We start from the raw sequence: 17,027 nt of genomic DNA on the forward strand, positions 1-17,027 counted from the left end.
GTAAGAGACCAAAGCCAGTCAGTTGGCCGTCAGGCAGGAGCTCCTGCCACAGACGAATTGGCTTTTGAAAAGCTTCTCAAAAATGGAATTTTCTCCTTCAGGCAACAACGGAGTATGTGCGGGGAGGGGCGAGCAGGAGGGCAACAACCACCCTCCATCTCCCCGCACAGGGCTAGGGAGAGAGCATTCCCAGAACTTACAGTGGGGAGGTGGTGCCAGAAGAGGCCACCCCCAGGGCAGGACATGGGAAGGAAAGAGGTGAGGAGCAGGCTGGGCTAGGGGGACAAAGAGGGGGTCCAGGAAGGGCTTCCGCCAGGCTCCAATGGCTCTGCCTCAGTATATCCAATTACGCTCACGTGGCAGCCTCACCACGTTTCAGACGCCCTCCCAGGAGCCCCCCCTCAGTCCCATGCATCCCTGCTGGGTGCTGAGCAAGAGGACCATATGGAAGGAATAATAAGACAATTAACTTTCCATTAAAGAACAATATATGTGGGTTTTTAGAGAGGCGAGCGGCAGCAATCTCTACCCAGCGGCACACTTCACACCCGCGCCCCGCCCACTCCCTCCTCACGCACCCCACACCCCAATCATCTACACTAGGAGAGAGCAGGGTGCCGCTGGGCTTCAGCGGGAGGTGGCTGGAGGAGGGGGGTGCTGCACCAGGAGCAGAGCCCCCAGGATGATGGTTTGGAGGTTCCAGTAACCCTGGGGAGGGAGTGTGATGGGCCTGGGTGGGTCTCCCTCACCACCACTCTCCGGACTGAGCACATTAGCTGGGACAACTGTGCATGTCCTGCGTGAGTGCAGGTCCACCTGGCCAAGGTGGACTGACTCTTGGGACACATGTGAACCACAGTGCTTTGATAGAAGGACCAACTGTAGGTCTGGGGGTCACAACAACTTGAACTCCCATTCTGGCCCTCTCAGGGCTGCTTCTGTCCCCTGGCACCTTCCCCCACTACCCAGCTTCCTTCATCCTCTTCTGCTGCCCCTCTGGCGTTCTGAGCTTCCCTGGCACTCCCGGACATTGCTGATCCCACTTGAGATGCCCAGAGAGGACCCCTTACCCCGAAGGGGGGCCAAACACAGCTCTGGCAAGCACCCCCTGAGCCAGTGTGTGACAGCGCATGCGTTTCAGGAACTGGCGGTACCAGCGGAGTGTGGGAGTGGAGGAACGGGGAGAAGGCTGTTTTTATTTATTTATGTGGTTGCACCGGGTCTTAGTTATGGCAGGCAAGCTCCTTAGTTGTGGCATGTGAACTCTTAGTTGTGGCATGCATGTGGGATCTAGTTACCTCACCAGGGATTGAACCTGGGCCCCCTGCACGGGGAGCGTGGAGTCTTATCCACTGCACCACCAGGGAAGTCCTGGGAGAAGCCTGTTTCAAGGGCACCTGCGGAGGGCCCTGTTCCTGCCTCCCTGAGCCCCTCAGGAAAGGGGTCCTCAATTTGGCCAGATTTTGGTCCTTGCCTGGAGCCAGCTCCAGATGTGGCACTCTGCAAATATTAATTACACATTCCCAGGGAGCACTGAGCAGACACGGTGTGGGCATGGCCAGGGGCAGACAAGATGGGCTAGGACTATGGTGCCGTCACTGGTTCAAAAATCCCATTTCTGGCTACCCACAGAAGTGGGGACACATGACAACATTTGTCTGATTCACCATGACTGTCCAGAGAAGCACAGCCGTGGGGAGGGGAGCAGGAGACTTGGGGTCAGGGATCTCTGAGTCCTGAGGTCTCGCTCTCTGTGGATGCAGCTCAGCAGTCCAGGGCAGGGACCGCCCCAGGCCTGCACCTCTGCCTTGATAGTTCTCACCAACCCCACCACTACCCAGGGCTAGCAAGTCAGGGCTCCAGGATGGGACTGGTGGGTAAAGACAGTCAACCACACCTTGGTTTCCCCACGAGTGACTAGCGGCATAGAGCCGGGCTAAGGCCATCACGGGGGCGGAAGCAGCCAGGGACGTAGGCAGGGCTCTGAGCCACTTCTGCCCTGAGACACGTGTGGGGGTTGATGTGGACTGAGAAATGCTCCCACAGGTCCAGACTTGGATTGAGCTTTCCCAGAGGATAGCCTGTAGTCCACAGACATGACCATCCCACGTCTCTGCTCCCATACCAGCTCTAGCCAGACAGACTTTCCTCACCCCCGACCCCCACCCCAGACAGAGGATCTTCTCACTTCCTTCTGTAGAGACCCTCCACGGAAGGTGCCTCACCGAAATCAGGAATCCGTCCCAGGGCTGGTGCACCTGATGAGCCACTGGTTCTTCCTCCTGTCTGACTATAATTTGTCCTGCTTTACTTTCCCACAAGGTCCCCAGAGTTGTTCCCTTTCTACCCTGGACACCCAGTCAGAAGGGAATAGGTCCCTGGCTGTACCCATCAGAGTGACCTGGGCTTCAGAGTGGGGAGACAGGCTGTCTCCACATGGTCCCCCGTGCACCCCCAGGCACCTGATGAATTATTCTGATCAACCTCATTATGTGAATGAGCTCAGAGCCCAAGCATATGCTCTCTGCTGTCCCCCCAAAGGATGACAATATGGTGCTGATGGGCGAGGGTAGGAAAGGGGTTTAGGAGACCTCGCTCAGCTTCTATGGGCCCTGGAGGGGGCAGACTGCAGGAGAGCCCATACTTCTGTGGCCTGTTCACAGCAGGAGTAAGCCAGGGCTGGCGGGGCTGGGTTTACCCGGTGGGGCACGGCTCAGGAGCACCAGGCCACAGTGGGCGCTCCTACTCTGTGCTGGCCCTGGCGTTAGATGAGGAAATGTGACAGGGTCTTTGCAGACAGCCCCCACACTCCACCAAGGTGTGCCATGGTGTCCAGCCTGTAAATGGGCCACAGTCTGCACCCAACCACACCCCCATGGGGTTGTGGTGAGGTCGGGAGGAGGAAAGTGCCAAGACAAGGAAAATGCTCCTAAATGCCACCGTCTGCAGTTTCTGAACTCTTGCAGCTGCCAGCTCTATGGCACCCAGCTTCTGCGGGTCGGGCTGCCTCTAGGACTGGGGCTGGTGGAGAGGGTAGCCATGTTGGGGAAGAAAGCCAAGGATCACCCCAGTGGCAAGGTGTTTGGGGGCCCACCGAGGAAGCATGGAGAGGGGCGGGCCTAATGGGGACTGAGGCCATAAGCTTGGCAGAGGTGGTACCAGGGTCCACGGAGCATTGCAGCTGGGTCAGGGCTTCGATGCATGCGTCCTCCTGACTCTCAGAGCCTGGCTCTCAGGGCAGGGGCTGGCCACATGGGCCCTCTCATATGCAGTTGAAGGAGAGCTCTGGTGGCTTTGTCAGGGGTGCCAGGGGTTGTGGGGAAGAGGGGCCAGTTGGCTCCCTCCTGCTCTCACAGGGTTGCCCTTTTCCTCTAGAACTCTTCACCTGCTCCCCGGCTGCCCACCTCACAGGGGTGTCCTGTGCCAAGAAGCAGCCCCAGAGCTGTCAGTGGGAAACAAGAGGCTAAGGAAGCAGGTGAGAAAAACTGGAGCAGGACAGAGAGCCACTGGAGAGCTGGCAGCTGTCGACAAGCAGAGGGATGCCAGAAGGAGCCCGGAACGCCAGGTCAGCACTTCTCTGCCTGGCCATAGCCACACCAAACCTGGCCCAGATCCCCTCTTTTTCGGGCTCATCCTGCCCACCCCAAGAGGGAAGGCCTAGCTAGAGGAGAAGCAGCGCCCTGGGACAGGAGTCAGGAGCCCTGTGTTCAAGCCCCAGTTCTGCTGTACCCGGCTGCGTGACTTTGGTAACCACTGGGAAGGTGGGAGTGGGGAAAGATGTGCTCATTGGTGAAAGTGTCTGGAATCACTCAACTCCCATCAGAAAGGAAGGGAACAACATATCCTGGGAATGAAAATGATCAATGAGGGAAATTCAGATTTGATTTCTAGAAGTGTATCTGTGTCAGCCTGTCACCTGCCATTCTCACCACCTCATCCTCCAGCCAGACCTCCCAGCCACGCCATGGACCAAGAATGAGGATCAGAGAGGGTCTAGGACTTGCCCAGGAGCACACAGTGGGTATGCTGAGCTGGATTCCATCTCTGGTCCGCACCATCCAGGAAGCTATGGCTCAGACAGACCTGAGTCTCAGGCACGAAATGTGTACGTTATTTTCCCACTGGCAAACTTTTAGGGTCTGAGTGCCCACGACTATAAAATAAGCAGTATCCTTGAGCTGAGGATTGAAAGTACGGAAGATTCTTGACTGGAAGTGCATGGTTAACTCCTTATGTGGGGTACATCTTATGTCCCAATATGAAGCTTGGAGAGGCACATTAAACACATTCCAGGGAACTCTCATTTCTTCATTAACCTACACAGCTGCACTCTTGGCAGTGCCCACTTAGAACCTAGTAAGTGCTGGGTGCTATTCCTGAGCATAAATTGACTTCTGTTCCGGAACAGCTTTTCCTACAGTGCCTTCTCTGGAAAGCTCTGCCGGCCTCCAAGTGTGGCTGAGTCATTGAAAGTTCACAGGAAGAGAGTACGATGGGGGTTACTGCAATTCAAGCCCAGTAACCAGGGAAGGGAGATTCAGAGAGGCTGGGCCACTGGGGTTGGGCGGAAGGACCCCCAGCAAGTGGATGGCTCAGACCCCCACCCGGACTCCCCCTCCTAGCTATGTTACCACCACATTAGCCACCCCTGATCAGCCCCATCCTGTGCCAGAGGTCCTACATCCACAGCCAATGTCAACACATTCACTGCCACCCCCATTTCCTGGGTACCTGCTACAAGCTAAGCATGGCGAAAGGCCCGAGGACACCACCTCATAGCAGCTGCCCCACAGACGTACCTCTGCTGACCTGGCCCTGACCAAGAGAGACACAGGAACACAGTGGCGTATCTAATCGCCAAGCCGGGGGCCTGGACCCCCAATAATAACTCCACTTACTCTGCTGTGCCCAAGCCCACCATCAGTACGAGATCCCCATTAACCCCCTGTTCAGTTCAGGTTGCACTTTCTGGCCCAAGCCTCCAGTAAGAGCTCCTTAAAGTCCAGCACGTACCTGGGAGCCCCACCCCAAGCACTCCAGGAGCTCAGCTCTCCAAGCCTCTGCGTTTCCACGTAAAGAGAGACAGCTCAGGAGCCTGTGGCCCGACAGCGACACATTTTGCAGCCTTCTGGGGGTGACGGATGGCCTGCTCTTCACATCACTATTTCAAATATTAACATAATCTCCCAGGATGAATGTGGTCGCTCGCGTCTAATCAATCACCCCTCCCACCCCCGATACCTCATCTCACCAAGCACTCGCTTGCCACTTGTCTCCTGCTGCAGCTCCTTGAGCAGGCAGCACTGACTGCTCTCCGGGGTTGTTCGGCCTGGCCACCCCACTCATTGCGAGGACAGTCTCTCTGGCTTCCGTGCACAACTACACCCACGGGACCCTCCAGGACCTGGACTCCACTCTGAATGCTGCCTCAAAAACAGATCTCACCCTCCTGAAAAGCCTGACACCTACCCATCAGAGCCGACTAAGTACCACCTCAACATTGTGACCTGGGGAAGAGCAGGCCAAGACCCGAAGGAGTCACTGTGTCTCTAGCTATTTCCCCACCTGCCCCCATGAGTCCACAGTGTCCCATCACGCTGGGTCCTCAACTGCACCAAGCTTTCCTCACTCCTTATTGCTGAAGCCCTTCCCCCACTTCCAGCTGGAACAGGGTCCCTAAAGGGAAAGCCAGGGGCACCAGGCTTACCTCACGGAGCTGCTGCACACCCCCAAAGATCCGCATCACGCCATCGATCTCCTGCTCCAGGCGCCGGGCCCAGTGCTGCATCCTGTGTGCAGAGAGGAGAGGAGTGTCAGGAGGACCCGCCTGGGGCTGGAACAGCCTTGCCCCAGCCACCGAGAGGTGACACGCAGCAGCCGCCCCTTCAGAACCCAATTTTCACTAGAAGAGAAACAGAGGCTGGGAACCAGAGCGTGCCACTGATTCCCTTTGAAGTCTGGACCCGGTGGCCCAGGCTCTCCTCACGTACTGTTGGACAGCCAGGGAGGGGAGCAGATTATAGTTTAAATGCACTGAGGGAGTCCAGCGGCTCCAAGAAGCCTGCAGGGAGACTATTTTTCACTGTGAAGAGCCAGCCCTTGATGCTGCTGCTCTGAACATGGGGACTCAGGATACCAGGGAGGAGGGGCCGTGAGTGAGCCTGGTGTCTGCTGGATCTCAGAGCCTTCTGCCCCAAGGCTGGGTGGCACCTAGGCAAGGGGAGGGAACATGAGAGCTGCTGCCACCACCAAGTCACTGTGTAACCTGGGGCAGGCCCCTGCCCCTCTGGGCCTCATTTAAACAGTGGACATGGAGAGCTTCCTGCTCAGATGGCCCTCGCCTTTCCAGTACCCTAGTAAACAGAGGCTCATCACTAGATGCCCCACGTGAACTGTCTACCCACAGGTCCAGTTCAGACTATCCCACACCTTTCTGGGGGCCTGGCAAGCCCCATGAGCCCTTCACCAGAGCCACCAGCCTGAGCAGGTCTCTCTCGCACTGGTGCCACGCTGAGCCCGCTTTAACCTATCTGGGTCTCACTATCCTCCTCCAGAAAGTGGGGATAATTTGGGGCCACCTTGTAGGGTCTGAGAAGAACACATGGGAACTGGAGGGTCAAGGGTGCTGCACAGGGATCTCTGTAAGGAGACAGGATGGACAGGTGGTCACAAGGTCCTGTATTCTCAGCCCACGCTCATGAACAGGGATGGTGTCTGGGGAGAGGGCTGGCTTGGGTTCTAACCTGTGATCCCACTTTAGGCAGTGTCAGATCAGGTGAGCAAAATCACACCAGCGCTTGCCAGGGCCTGCCGGCCAGAGAGACACTCTCCACACTGCCAAAAGCACTTTCTGCTGTGACCAAAGCCCCTGCCCTAATGCATGTGAAAGGCATCTCAACTTCCAGACACAGAACAAAGCCTTCCCCGGGAGGGCTCATAGGAGAACTACCACACAGACTGAAATATGCTCACAGGTTAATAAGCACATCCCGTGAGGCCAGGTAAGGGTGGGGTGAAGCCAGCCCCCAGCTTCTGGAAGGGTACCCCAGGAGCCATGGGATCCGGGAGATTGAGTCTGGCCCCAACTCCTGCCCTGGGCCTGCTACCTTCCCCACCACCCCTACTGCCACTAGGGGCCAGGACTCTTATAGCTCCCTGGGTCAGAAAAGCTAAAGTCTTTACCCCAGCCCCCTGCCCCATATCCCTGTGGCTGGGGGCTGGGCCCTTGCCATTGTGTGTGCCCGCATCGGTTGGCATGGGAACTCAGATCAGGAAGCGGGCGGATCACTAATTGCAATTTGCCAAGCTGAATGTCAGGACCGTGATGGAAAAAAAAAGTCAACATCAAAAGAAAGAGGTATTGGGCTTCCCTGGTGGTGCAGTGGTTAAGAATCCGCCTGCCAACGCAGGGGACACTGGTCCAAGCCCTGGTCCGGGAAGATCCCACATGCCGTGTAGCAACTAAGCCCATGCGCCATAACTACTGAGCCTGAGCTCTAGAGCCAGTGAGCCACAACTACTGAGCCTGCGAGCCACAACTACTGAAGCCCACATGCCTAGAGCCAGTGCTCCGAAACAAGAGAAGCCACCGCAGTGGGAAGCCCGTGCACCACAACAAAGAGCAGCCCCTGCTCGCCGCAACTAGAGAGAGCCCGTGTGCAGCAACAAAGACCCAACGCAGCCAAAAATAAATAAATAAATAAATAAATAAAATCTAGTTTTTAAAAAAAGAGAAAGAGGTATCAGCTTCAGCTTGTTGCTGGCTGAGACACAGCCTGATGCCCACCTCTGCTCCCCACTGCAGGGGAAAAGCTAACCCCAAGCCCAGGTGGAGGCCAGGCTGCAGGCCAGGCTATGAAGGGTGATCAGGCCTCAACCACCAGGGGAGGTTTTTTGCTGGGGGAGGGCAAAGCCCAGCAGAGAATGGAGAGCCTGCTTGTCCCCTGGCTCCAGGTCACCAGGAGCTGATGGCTTGGCCCTGGCTGAGCCATAAGCACCTGACAGTGTGTCAGGTGGCTGTTTTATGCTCCTGAGACAGAGCCTGGGATGCTGCTACGGGCCACAGGGACTGGCCTACCCCTGACACATCAGAACAGGCACACCCTCCTGGGGTCTAGAGGTGGCTCTAGCCCTTGGTCTGGCACAGTGGGTCTGATGGGTAGACCCCAGGCCCCAGCTGCAATGCCCACCATCACGATGCCAGGGAAAACAAGTTATTCTGATCATTCACCTAAACCAAACCCAACTAGGAAGGCAGTATGTGTCCAAGAGTTTAAAAGAACGTGATAGATCATTCATTTCATCATCACAGAGACATGAATTTGTGGGTTCCAGAGTTTGGCTGGTGTCCCCGTGCTGGTTCCAAGGGGTGACACATGGGACCCAGGAGGCCAGGAGTCAACTATGCACCTGCAGTGTTCTTGCCCAGAGGCAGGAGAAACCACCCACCAAGCCCGTACTAACCCTGGCCAGGCACAGTCATACTCACACCAACAGAAGGGCATGGGGGCTTTGAAAGGATGGGGGATGCATCAGGATTCGTGGCGCCACTGGGTCAAAGGCAAACTGACCAAATCCTGCCTGGGGTCCCATCAATATGGACCCAGGTGCCTGCATCTCCCATTGCTCCCTGACCAGACAGTGTGGCCCATGGGTCAACCCCCCCAACAGGGTAGATCCCCCTGCTGGCTCCCCACATCCCTGTGATTTTCCATGCGATTCATTGAGATGACACTGCTTATCTCCAAGTGTCTCTAAGTGCCAAATTAGCAAGACAGTGAGGAGAGAGAGTGTCTGGGAGGAGGCACGTGCAGCCGGGGACTGCAGCCGGCATGATGTCTGGTGTGGCCATGACAGCCTCACACCATTATGTCCTCCAATGTGCCCAAACCTAGTGGGGTGCAGGCACTGAGCCCCCATTTCACAAACAAGAAAACTGAGGCCCCTGGCAAGGACAGGTGCGGAGCCATGTTCTACAGAGAGAAGCCAGACCTGTCTTCCTGGCTCCATCAGCTCCATGACCCCCCCTCCTAGGACAATGCAGCCTCTGGGAAGCCTAAGGGAGAGGCTGCCTCTGTCAGCTGTGTGACCTCGGAGAGTTCTTGCCCCTCAGAACCTCAGCTTTCCGGTCTATAAACAGGGAAGATAATGACTGGCTGAATACTTTTCAGGGCCAAATCCACATGGAACCTTGATGGGCAGTATTATTATTGGGCAGTCCCCTGAGGGCTAGAAGCTCATCAAATCCAGCCCTTCCTCGCTTCCCAGTGCTCAGAAAATCTTCCCTGAATGCCTGCTGGGGGGAGTGAGCACAGAGGGAGGGAAATGTGGAAAGGGTTTCCCTAATGGCTCTCTGTAACCCCCTGCTCCCCAGGCTGAGAGAGGCCGGGAGCAGGCACAGGGCAAAGATGTGTGTGTCCCAGGGCTAGAGGGTTGAGGGCAGCCCAGAAGGAAGATGACACCAGCTGCTGTGGGACTCCAGGTCTTTTAGTCTCCAGGGCATGTTTCAGAACCAAGAGGAGTACGTGAGGGAAGAGGAGGTGTCATCATTAGGCAAGGGAGCAAAATCACCCATATGTGGAGCGAGGAGCTGGAGCTGAGGACCCCCTTTAGCAGACAGAACTATCAAGACTCCCACTAGAAGGCTGGGGAGGCCCCAGGTCAAGCTACAAGAGCAGTGAAGGCCTCCAGCTCCGAGGCCAGATACACAGGCTCCCCCAGACAGGGAGGAAGAGGCAGGGAAGATGGGAGAGGGGAGGAAGGGAGGGGAAGGGAGGGGAGGAGAGGGGAGGGGAGGGGAGGGGAGGGAAGAGAAGAGGGAAAGAGCCTGTATACAGATGCAACAGCATAGTTTAAACTGTTGCCAGTTGTTAATTTTATACGTGAAGTTGTTGATCAGAATGATTTAATTGTACAGTATAATCCAGGCTTTTGGAATAAATTATGCAGAAAACTCATCTATAATTAAATCAAAAAAACAGAGACAGGTGACACTGCACGTTCACCCTCAGAGGGCAAGGGTAGGTGTGGGCGGCTGGACCCTGCAGAGGGACGAGAGGGAAGGGGGAGGGCTTTGTTCAAGAGCAGACAGGGGAAGGGCCAGGAGAGGCTAAGGCCCAGTAGGGGCGAGGATCTCTGGACCCCCACCTACCTCTGCAGGCCTTCTCACCACTCCCAAGGAGGCGTTTTCCTTGCCATCAAAGCCTTGCTACAGACTTCCTCTGCCAGGCAGACTGGGGGCCTAAGAGCAGTCTGCAGCTCTCCCCTCAGCTCAATCAAGGCAGTCATCGTAGAGGGGGAGATGCCGAGGGTAGAACAACAGGTGAGGTGGGAGGAGTGGAGGGCAGGGCAGGCTAGGCTAGGGCAGGTGAAGGGTGCAGGGGAGCAGTCAAAGGGGAGGCCACTTGCTGCCAAGGGTACTATGAGCCAAACTTGGCAATGGTGGGGGCCCACGGGTCTCCTGCTTCCCTTGTGACGGACTGGCCAATTATTCTTTCAACTCTGGGGGAGGCAATGATTTCAAATAAAATGCTATTTAATTATTCTGATCATATTTCAGCTGGCCTGCCACCTCCCACCTTGGTGCCCTAGCAGTCTTCTGAAGGGGAAAGAAAGATAGAGCAGGAGGCGGGGGTAAGAGAAAGACGGAGAGACAGAGAGACACAGACATGAAGAGAGCCCAAGAGAGCTGGTCTAGAGGGCCTGGGTGTCAGGTTCACCCCGTCTCAGGGGATTACTGGTGGATGGGCAAGAGGGCCACTCCCCATTCCAGCCTGGAGAGGCCACGCAAAGCTCAGAGAGCAGTCGTGGCCCCTGCTGAAGCAGGGCTTGGGACATGGCCAACCCCTCCCCAGGCCACAGTCCTGCTGCAAACAGCAGGAAGCTCAAGGCTGCACCCCAGGATCGTGGTACCTCCAGAGCCACCTCCCCCGAGGAGTCCTCCCCGACCACTCTGTGGATATCCCTCTCTACCTAGACTGAGTGCCCAGATTCAGCCCTGGCTCTTCCGTGACCTTAGACCAGATGAGCCCTCTTAGGCCTCAGTTTTCCCGTCTGGAAAATGGAGATAAAGCTCACCACTTGTCTACCTCCTAGGACCCCAAACAGAAGCAGGTGGAAACCACTGCCTCATGGAAGGGATGACTGCCCCACACACTCATGCACACACAGACCCATCTGAGCGGCGGGGCCGCTCTCCCCTCAATCCTGTCCCCTTCCTCAGACCTGCAGCTCATTAAGCGTGGGATGGCTGTACCTCCTCCTTGGACTGGGGCCTCTAGGTGGGCTGCAGCACTCCCTACACTACCTACGAGACCCCGACACAGGGGAGACTCCTTGGGAAAGGTAGGGCCTCCGATGACCAGAGCATCCTTCGTCCTTGTCTGCTCAGGAGAGAAGACTCTTGGCCTCAACATCTTTCAGGACTCAAAGCCCAGGGTAGGGCCCCCAACCTTGATTTGATCACAACCTCCCAAGAAGAGAGGGCAAGTCCAGCCAAGGTCATTCACTCTGCAGAGGCCAAGTGGGCCAAGCCACTCCAGACCATTGAGATCAGAGTGCCTAGAGGCACGGAGACCAGTCAGCACTGACCTGGCACTGCACAAACCACAGTGGGGTGGGGGATGCACAGAGGCCTGGGGAGAGGGGAGCATGCTGGCTCAGCCAATTCACGTGGAATAAGCTCCCCAGTTAGCCATCCACCACTTTACAAGCAGGGAAACTGAGACGCAGGACTCAAAGGGACAGGCTCACCGTCAGTGGATTTGTGATTCTGCTTAAGGGGCTCCTAGTGTAACACGGGGCCCCCAGGAGCATCGTCCCCACCCCACCCCCACCCAACCCATGCACACAAGGACGAAGGTAGCCCACTTATCACAAGGGATCCTCAGAGATCCCCTGGTGCTGGGGAGGGGCTGGTGCTGCTGAAGCTCAAATTAGTCCAAATCCATCGGCCTCGACTATGTGTGTCTTGGGACCCTGCCCAAATACTGCTCGTTAATGAGGTTATTAATTATGGGGCTGTCCCTTCCCTTTCTTTGTCGGGGGCGGGGGGGGGGAACCCTTCCCTTCCAGTGGGCTCTCGGCTGGGAGGCAGCGAGCCTGTGCCTCCCCGCTTAGACTAACAGTGAACAGTCATCCACTTTAATTAGGGCGCCAGGTCCAGCCCAGTATTTACTCCCAGTAGCCTGATGGGGGGAGGGGACAAGGCCTGGAACAAGGGAGCAGCTCAGGGCTGGGGAGCTGGGCAGTCCATTTGGCCCAGAGAGGGATGGAGAGTGTCCCAGGCGCACACAGCACTCTGCCTCACTCCCCACCATCAGTGCAGGACTGAGGGCCCACAGGGGCACCAGCAGTCAGGGAAGCACACACAAGGACTGGGGCAAGCCAGGGACATGCAAGCTGAGAAGGGGAAGGAGGTTTCCCAGGGGAGATGAGGAGGACAGCATGGAAGGCCCACCTGAGCCTGATTTCTGTTTCTGCCATGGTTAGCTGTGTGACCTTGGTAACATCCTTTCCCCTGTTTGGGCCTCAGGTAACTCACCTAGAAAGTGAACTGCAGCAACACAGTACTGTGTCAAGACTGCCACACCCAGAGCCACAAGGTTCCTGAGCAGTCCCTCAGCAGGACCCTCCTCACCAGGCCTGGTCTGGGGTTTCCAGCAGCAGGAGAAGCCCATAAGGGGCACTGCTCCAGCTTCCACGGGAATGAGTTCTGCCCAGCAGTCCCAGGAGAACCAGGAGAGGGGCTAGAGAAGGCACCAGGGAGCTGGGGAGACAAAGGAGGTGTGCAGCAGGAAGGAAAACACCGTTCTGCAGGAGAGCAGGGGACTGACTGTGGCCCAGACCCAGGCTGGAGGGCTTGGCTAGGGTGGGGATGGGCCCTGGGGCCGAATCTCCTCCAGCCCCTGCCGTGTACCAGGTCCTGCTCTGTGGTCCACACCCAGCTCTGTGGTTTGGACTCTCCAGGTCTCAGCTTCCCTCTCTGCTCAAGGAGGGGTGGCCTGGGGCCTCCACAGGCCACGTGGGGATTTGTTTCCCAAGGGGTCTGACTGGGGCCTTCCTGCCTGCCTCACTGGGTCTGCACCAGTGAGGCCAGGGCTCTCAGTGCACTGCCTTAATTATCTTCACAGCAGTCAGATCATCCCCAGTCCTCAGAGGGAAAACTGAGGCACACAGCAATTGAGTGATGTGCCCAAGGTCACACAGCTAATGAACACCAGTCAGGATGATACACACCTCTCTTCAGACACCAGTCTTAAATGCCCAGCTGCGGCACGGCATGTCCACTTGGATGCCTAATGGGTCTCTCAAACTGAATGTGTCCTAAACCCAGACACGGACCTCCCTCTGGATCTCCTCCTCCCTTTTCTCTGTACCCCCTGCCTCCCCTGGCTCAGCTGATGCCAGCTCCTTGGTTCAGGCCCGAAGCCTCAGGGTGACCTGCAACCTGCTTTCTCTCGCACCCACATCCAATCTCTCAGCAAGTCATGTTGGCTCCACCTTCACAGTCTGCCCACTGCCCTCCACCTCCCTGGCCCCCAGCCTGGCCTGGGCCGCCATCATCTCTCTCCAGGACAAGTGCAGTCACCAGTTCACTGGTCTTCAGCTTCTGTCCTTGCACCCCCTCCCCCGGGCTGTTTACCTCCACAGGCAGCCAGAGCCCCCTGTTAGAACAGTGTCCCTCCTCTCTCAACACCAGGCCACAGCTCCATGACATTAGAAGAAAGACAAAGCCCGTCCAGCGGCCATACTCTCAATGGCCTCCTTGACCTCGCTCCTCAGGCCACACTGGCCTCCTCGTTGTGGCTTGAATACACTCCTGCACTCCCTGCACAGCCTTTGTACATGCTGTTCCCTATGCCTGGATCAGTCTCTCCTCAGAAGTCCTCAGGGCTCCCCTCTCACCTCCTTCAGTGAAGTCCACCTTGCCCCCCATTTTAAGTTGTACCCTCCCAGCAGCAACTGATCTCAGGTGCCCTCCTGGGGTTACCGCCCTCCTGGGCTGTGAGCCCTGAGGGAGGAGGCTCCTGCTCTCCAGCCTGGAGGAACAGGCACTTGGCTGAGCACGCGCACCTCCCCAGAGGGGCCTGATCTCCCCGCCGTCCTGCCCAGCCTGCATGCTGCCGGCCACAGGAGCAGGCAGGTGGGTGTGCAGTGGCAGCCTGTGGAGGGGCTAGAAGTGCAGTGGCTGCCCCAGGGACAGCCACTTTCCCCGGCTCCTCTCCGTATGAATTATTAAAGCTCATTTATGATGGGCCTGCCCAGGCCTGTGGCTTCCGTGCATAATTCATGGCTCTCCCAGGAGGGCCGGGTGCTGGAGCAGCCACTTCTTCCCGGAAGCAAGGAAAGTGCAGGCACGGAATGGCCCAGACCCAGGCTGTCCTCCCCCCATCCCTTTCACCCTGTCCCGATCTCAGATAGCCCAGTACCTCTACCCACCCTGCCCCATCTGGGATTCTGGACACTGGGATTCTGGTTCAGTGCAGACTCCCCTCTCTGTGCCTCGGTTTTCCATCTGTGGACTGACGGAGTTGGTGGTTTTCAAACTGCAGGGAGAGCAGAATCATCTACCTCCACTCCCCAGGGGGCCGAGGACCATGGGTTCCCAAGGTACCAACACCCAGGTGTCATTGTTTGTGAATTTTCCAGCAATCTAGACCTGGGACTTAGCAATGAGCAAGAGGAGTTCAGGAACTAGTTAAGGCATCCCCAGAGAAAAGCAGAAAGTCCAGGCCAGGGACACAGGGTATGGAACAGTCAGTCACTCTGCCCAGGATCCACCATCTGCTCCCCAGGCCTGGAACCACCTGCCTCAGTCACTGACACAGATCATTAACATTTGGGGTCTGCAGAGCCTCCTTCTCTCCCCAGCATGTTCCCCAGGTAGTCAGGTACAATGCAAAAGTAACCCCTGCCTAGGCCCATTTAACAAACTTGTAAACTGAGGTTCAGTGAGGCTGGCTCTTGGAGGCAGGGGTAGATATGTTGACACAGCCCCTGTGCCCAGCCAGGTGCTGTGATGGGAGAGCCACACCCAAGCCTGGTCTCAGGAGGTGCACAGCAGGGTTGAGGCACCTGTGGAGGTCACCAGGAGAGTCAAGGAGGAACCCAGGGGTTCCAGCTGCCTGTTCTTGCCCCACGCCAGTAACTGAAACCTGATTGGAGGTGGCAAGATAGGCCCTGTCCATGTGTCACCAACCACTCCAGCCAGATTCTATGATTCACACATCCCCACCTCCCCTCCTGTACATCCTCCCCACTCCCCAGCATGAGTCAAATCCTCTCTGAGCCACAAATAGCCGTCCTCCATGTGCGTCCTCGACATGGCCTCCTGCTGTGAGGAGGACAGAAACCTCTCTAGGGATCTTCTATTTCTCCTCAGGGTAGAGATCCCCCAGGGAAGCTGGCAGTGTCCCAGAGGACACACTGGGTGCAGAGGAGAGGTGAAGCAAAGACCAGAAAAGAACTCAACCCATCAGGGCAAGCTTTGTTCTCTGGCCTTGTCCCCCGCTACCTGGCCAAGTCACCTCTGCCGGAAAGTCTTCCAGGATTTCTCTCCACCCCTTCCCCCAAATCCACAGTCCTTACTCCACTTTACCAACCCTTGCCTTAGGTTGGAGCTGCAGTCCAGTCCCATCATCAAGCTTCCTGCAAAACTTAGCTTGCAGGATGGCAAAGAAGAGTCTTCTGGAAATGCTTGGGGATAGATTTCCCTGAATATCCTCCCATCACCAGACTGGTACCTGCCCTGTCCAACCCCCTCTGCAGTGGGAGAGAGGCTGGAGGGCAGGGCAGGGAAAGGGCTTCTAACTTCAGCAGGTAGCAGAGCACCAAGGAAAGGAACAGATGATTCAGAGTACCCGTTCTGTGCTGGGTGCTGTGTGTGTGAGGCCACTGAAGTCACACAGCACCCATGGCTAGGTGCTAACTGATTCAGGCCCACTTCATGGATGAAGACGGAGGCCTACGCGGTGAAGCAATGCACTCAAGGCCACACAGCCAGTCTGTGCTCAACCAGAATTTGAACCCAGTAAAGGATGGCTCCAGAGCCCAGGTTCTGTCCCCTAGGCAATTAGGCTTCCTTAATCCCAAAGAGGACTTCAATGGCCAAGATTCAGGAAATAGGGTGCAGGTAAGGGCCACCCCTCATTTATGACCTTTTCCAGCTTTGCAAAGGGATCTACTCCAAATCAGGGCCCTCACTGCCTCCCCATGCAAGCCAAAGCTGGGTGCAGTCAGAGTCCTTCCTTTTACCCCACCAGAGCTACCCTGCTGTAGGAATGTTGTCTCAGCAGTGCAGAGCCCAAGCTCCCTCAAACCCCTCCCATGACGGGGGGTGGGGTAGGGAGGGGAGATGCCCACTTCCTCTGGGATTTGCTCCTCACTAGTTAGCTCCGGGCTTCTCGGCGCAAGCCAAGCTGCATGTAAACCAAATGTGAGTACTCGGACCACCTTGACTCTCCATGCTCTATGGTGAATCCTTTAGCAATGCAAATCCCCTCTGTGAGCTGCAATGAGGAGGGGCCTTCAGGTGCCACCCCAGCGGCCCCACCCCTTCTGAGAAGTCCCAGGTTGGTGGCCAGAACAAAAGGAGCCACTGCCTGGTGAGCCTGTGTTGTTCTGAGAGATGGCTTGACGAGTAACAGGTTGGCCAAACCTAGTAGGGCTATCACAGACAAAATACTCTGCAGATGTTGCCAGCCTTCTATAGATTCCCTACTAGCTCCCTCACTCCCCATTCATTCATTCATTCATATAGTTACTGAGGCAGGCTCCAAGCTAGGCACCGTGTCTCCAAGGGACACAGTGGTGAGCAGGGCAGATGCAAGCCTGCCCTCGGAAGCTTGGAATTCAACCAGAGCAGACAGCTGATCTGATCCAGACTCAGTAAGTGGAGGGAGGAGGAGTCCGGCGAGCCTTGCGGGGGTGGGATGCACGGCAAGGGGCCTGACCCAGCCTAGGGGTCTGGCCAGGTAAAGGTGGCACTGCAGAGCAGCAGGGCAGTTCAGACAGAGGGTACAGCACGT

The 17,027-nt window shown here is 56.7% G+C and overlaps 1 protein-coding gene across 6 annotated transcripts in view; it reads right to left on the reverse strand.

Annotated features, from left to right (window-relative positions):
- CACNA2D2 (calcium voltage-gated channel auxiliary subunit alpha2delta 2) overlaps positions 1-17,027 on the reverse strand; it is a 141,788-nt gene that overhangs the window by 110,226 nt on the left and 14,535 nt on the right. For all 6 annotated transcript variants that reach the window (XM_027120887.1, XM_027120884.1, XM_027120886.1 and 3 more), the window contains exon 2: positions 5,708-5,789. In XM_027120887.1, coding sequence (XP_026976688.1) covers positions 5,708-5,789 — 82 coding nt within the window. The remainder of the gene's footprint in view (positions 1-5,707; positions 5,790-17,027) is intronic.

Source organism: Aethalodelphis obliquidens, unplaced genomic scaffold, assembly GCF_003676395.1.
Source record: "Aethalodelphis obliquidens isolate GAN/ISIS:26980383/991018 unplaced genomic scaffold, ASM367639v1 scaffold22, whole genome shotgun sequence".
Taxonomy (NCBI): domain Eukaryota; kingdom Metazoa; phylum Chordata; class Mammalia; order Artiodactyla; family Delphinidae; genus Aethalodelphis; species Aethalodelphis obliquidens.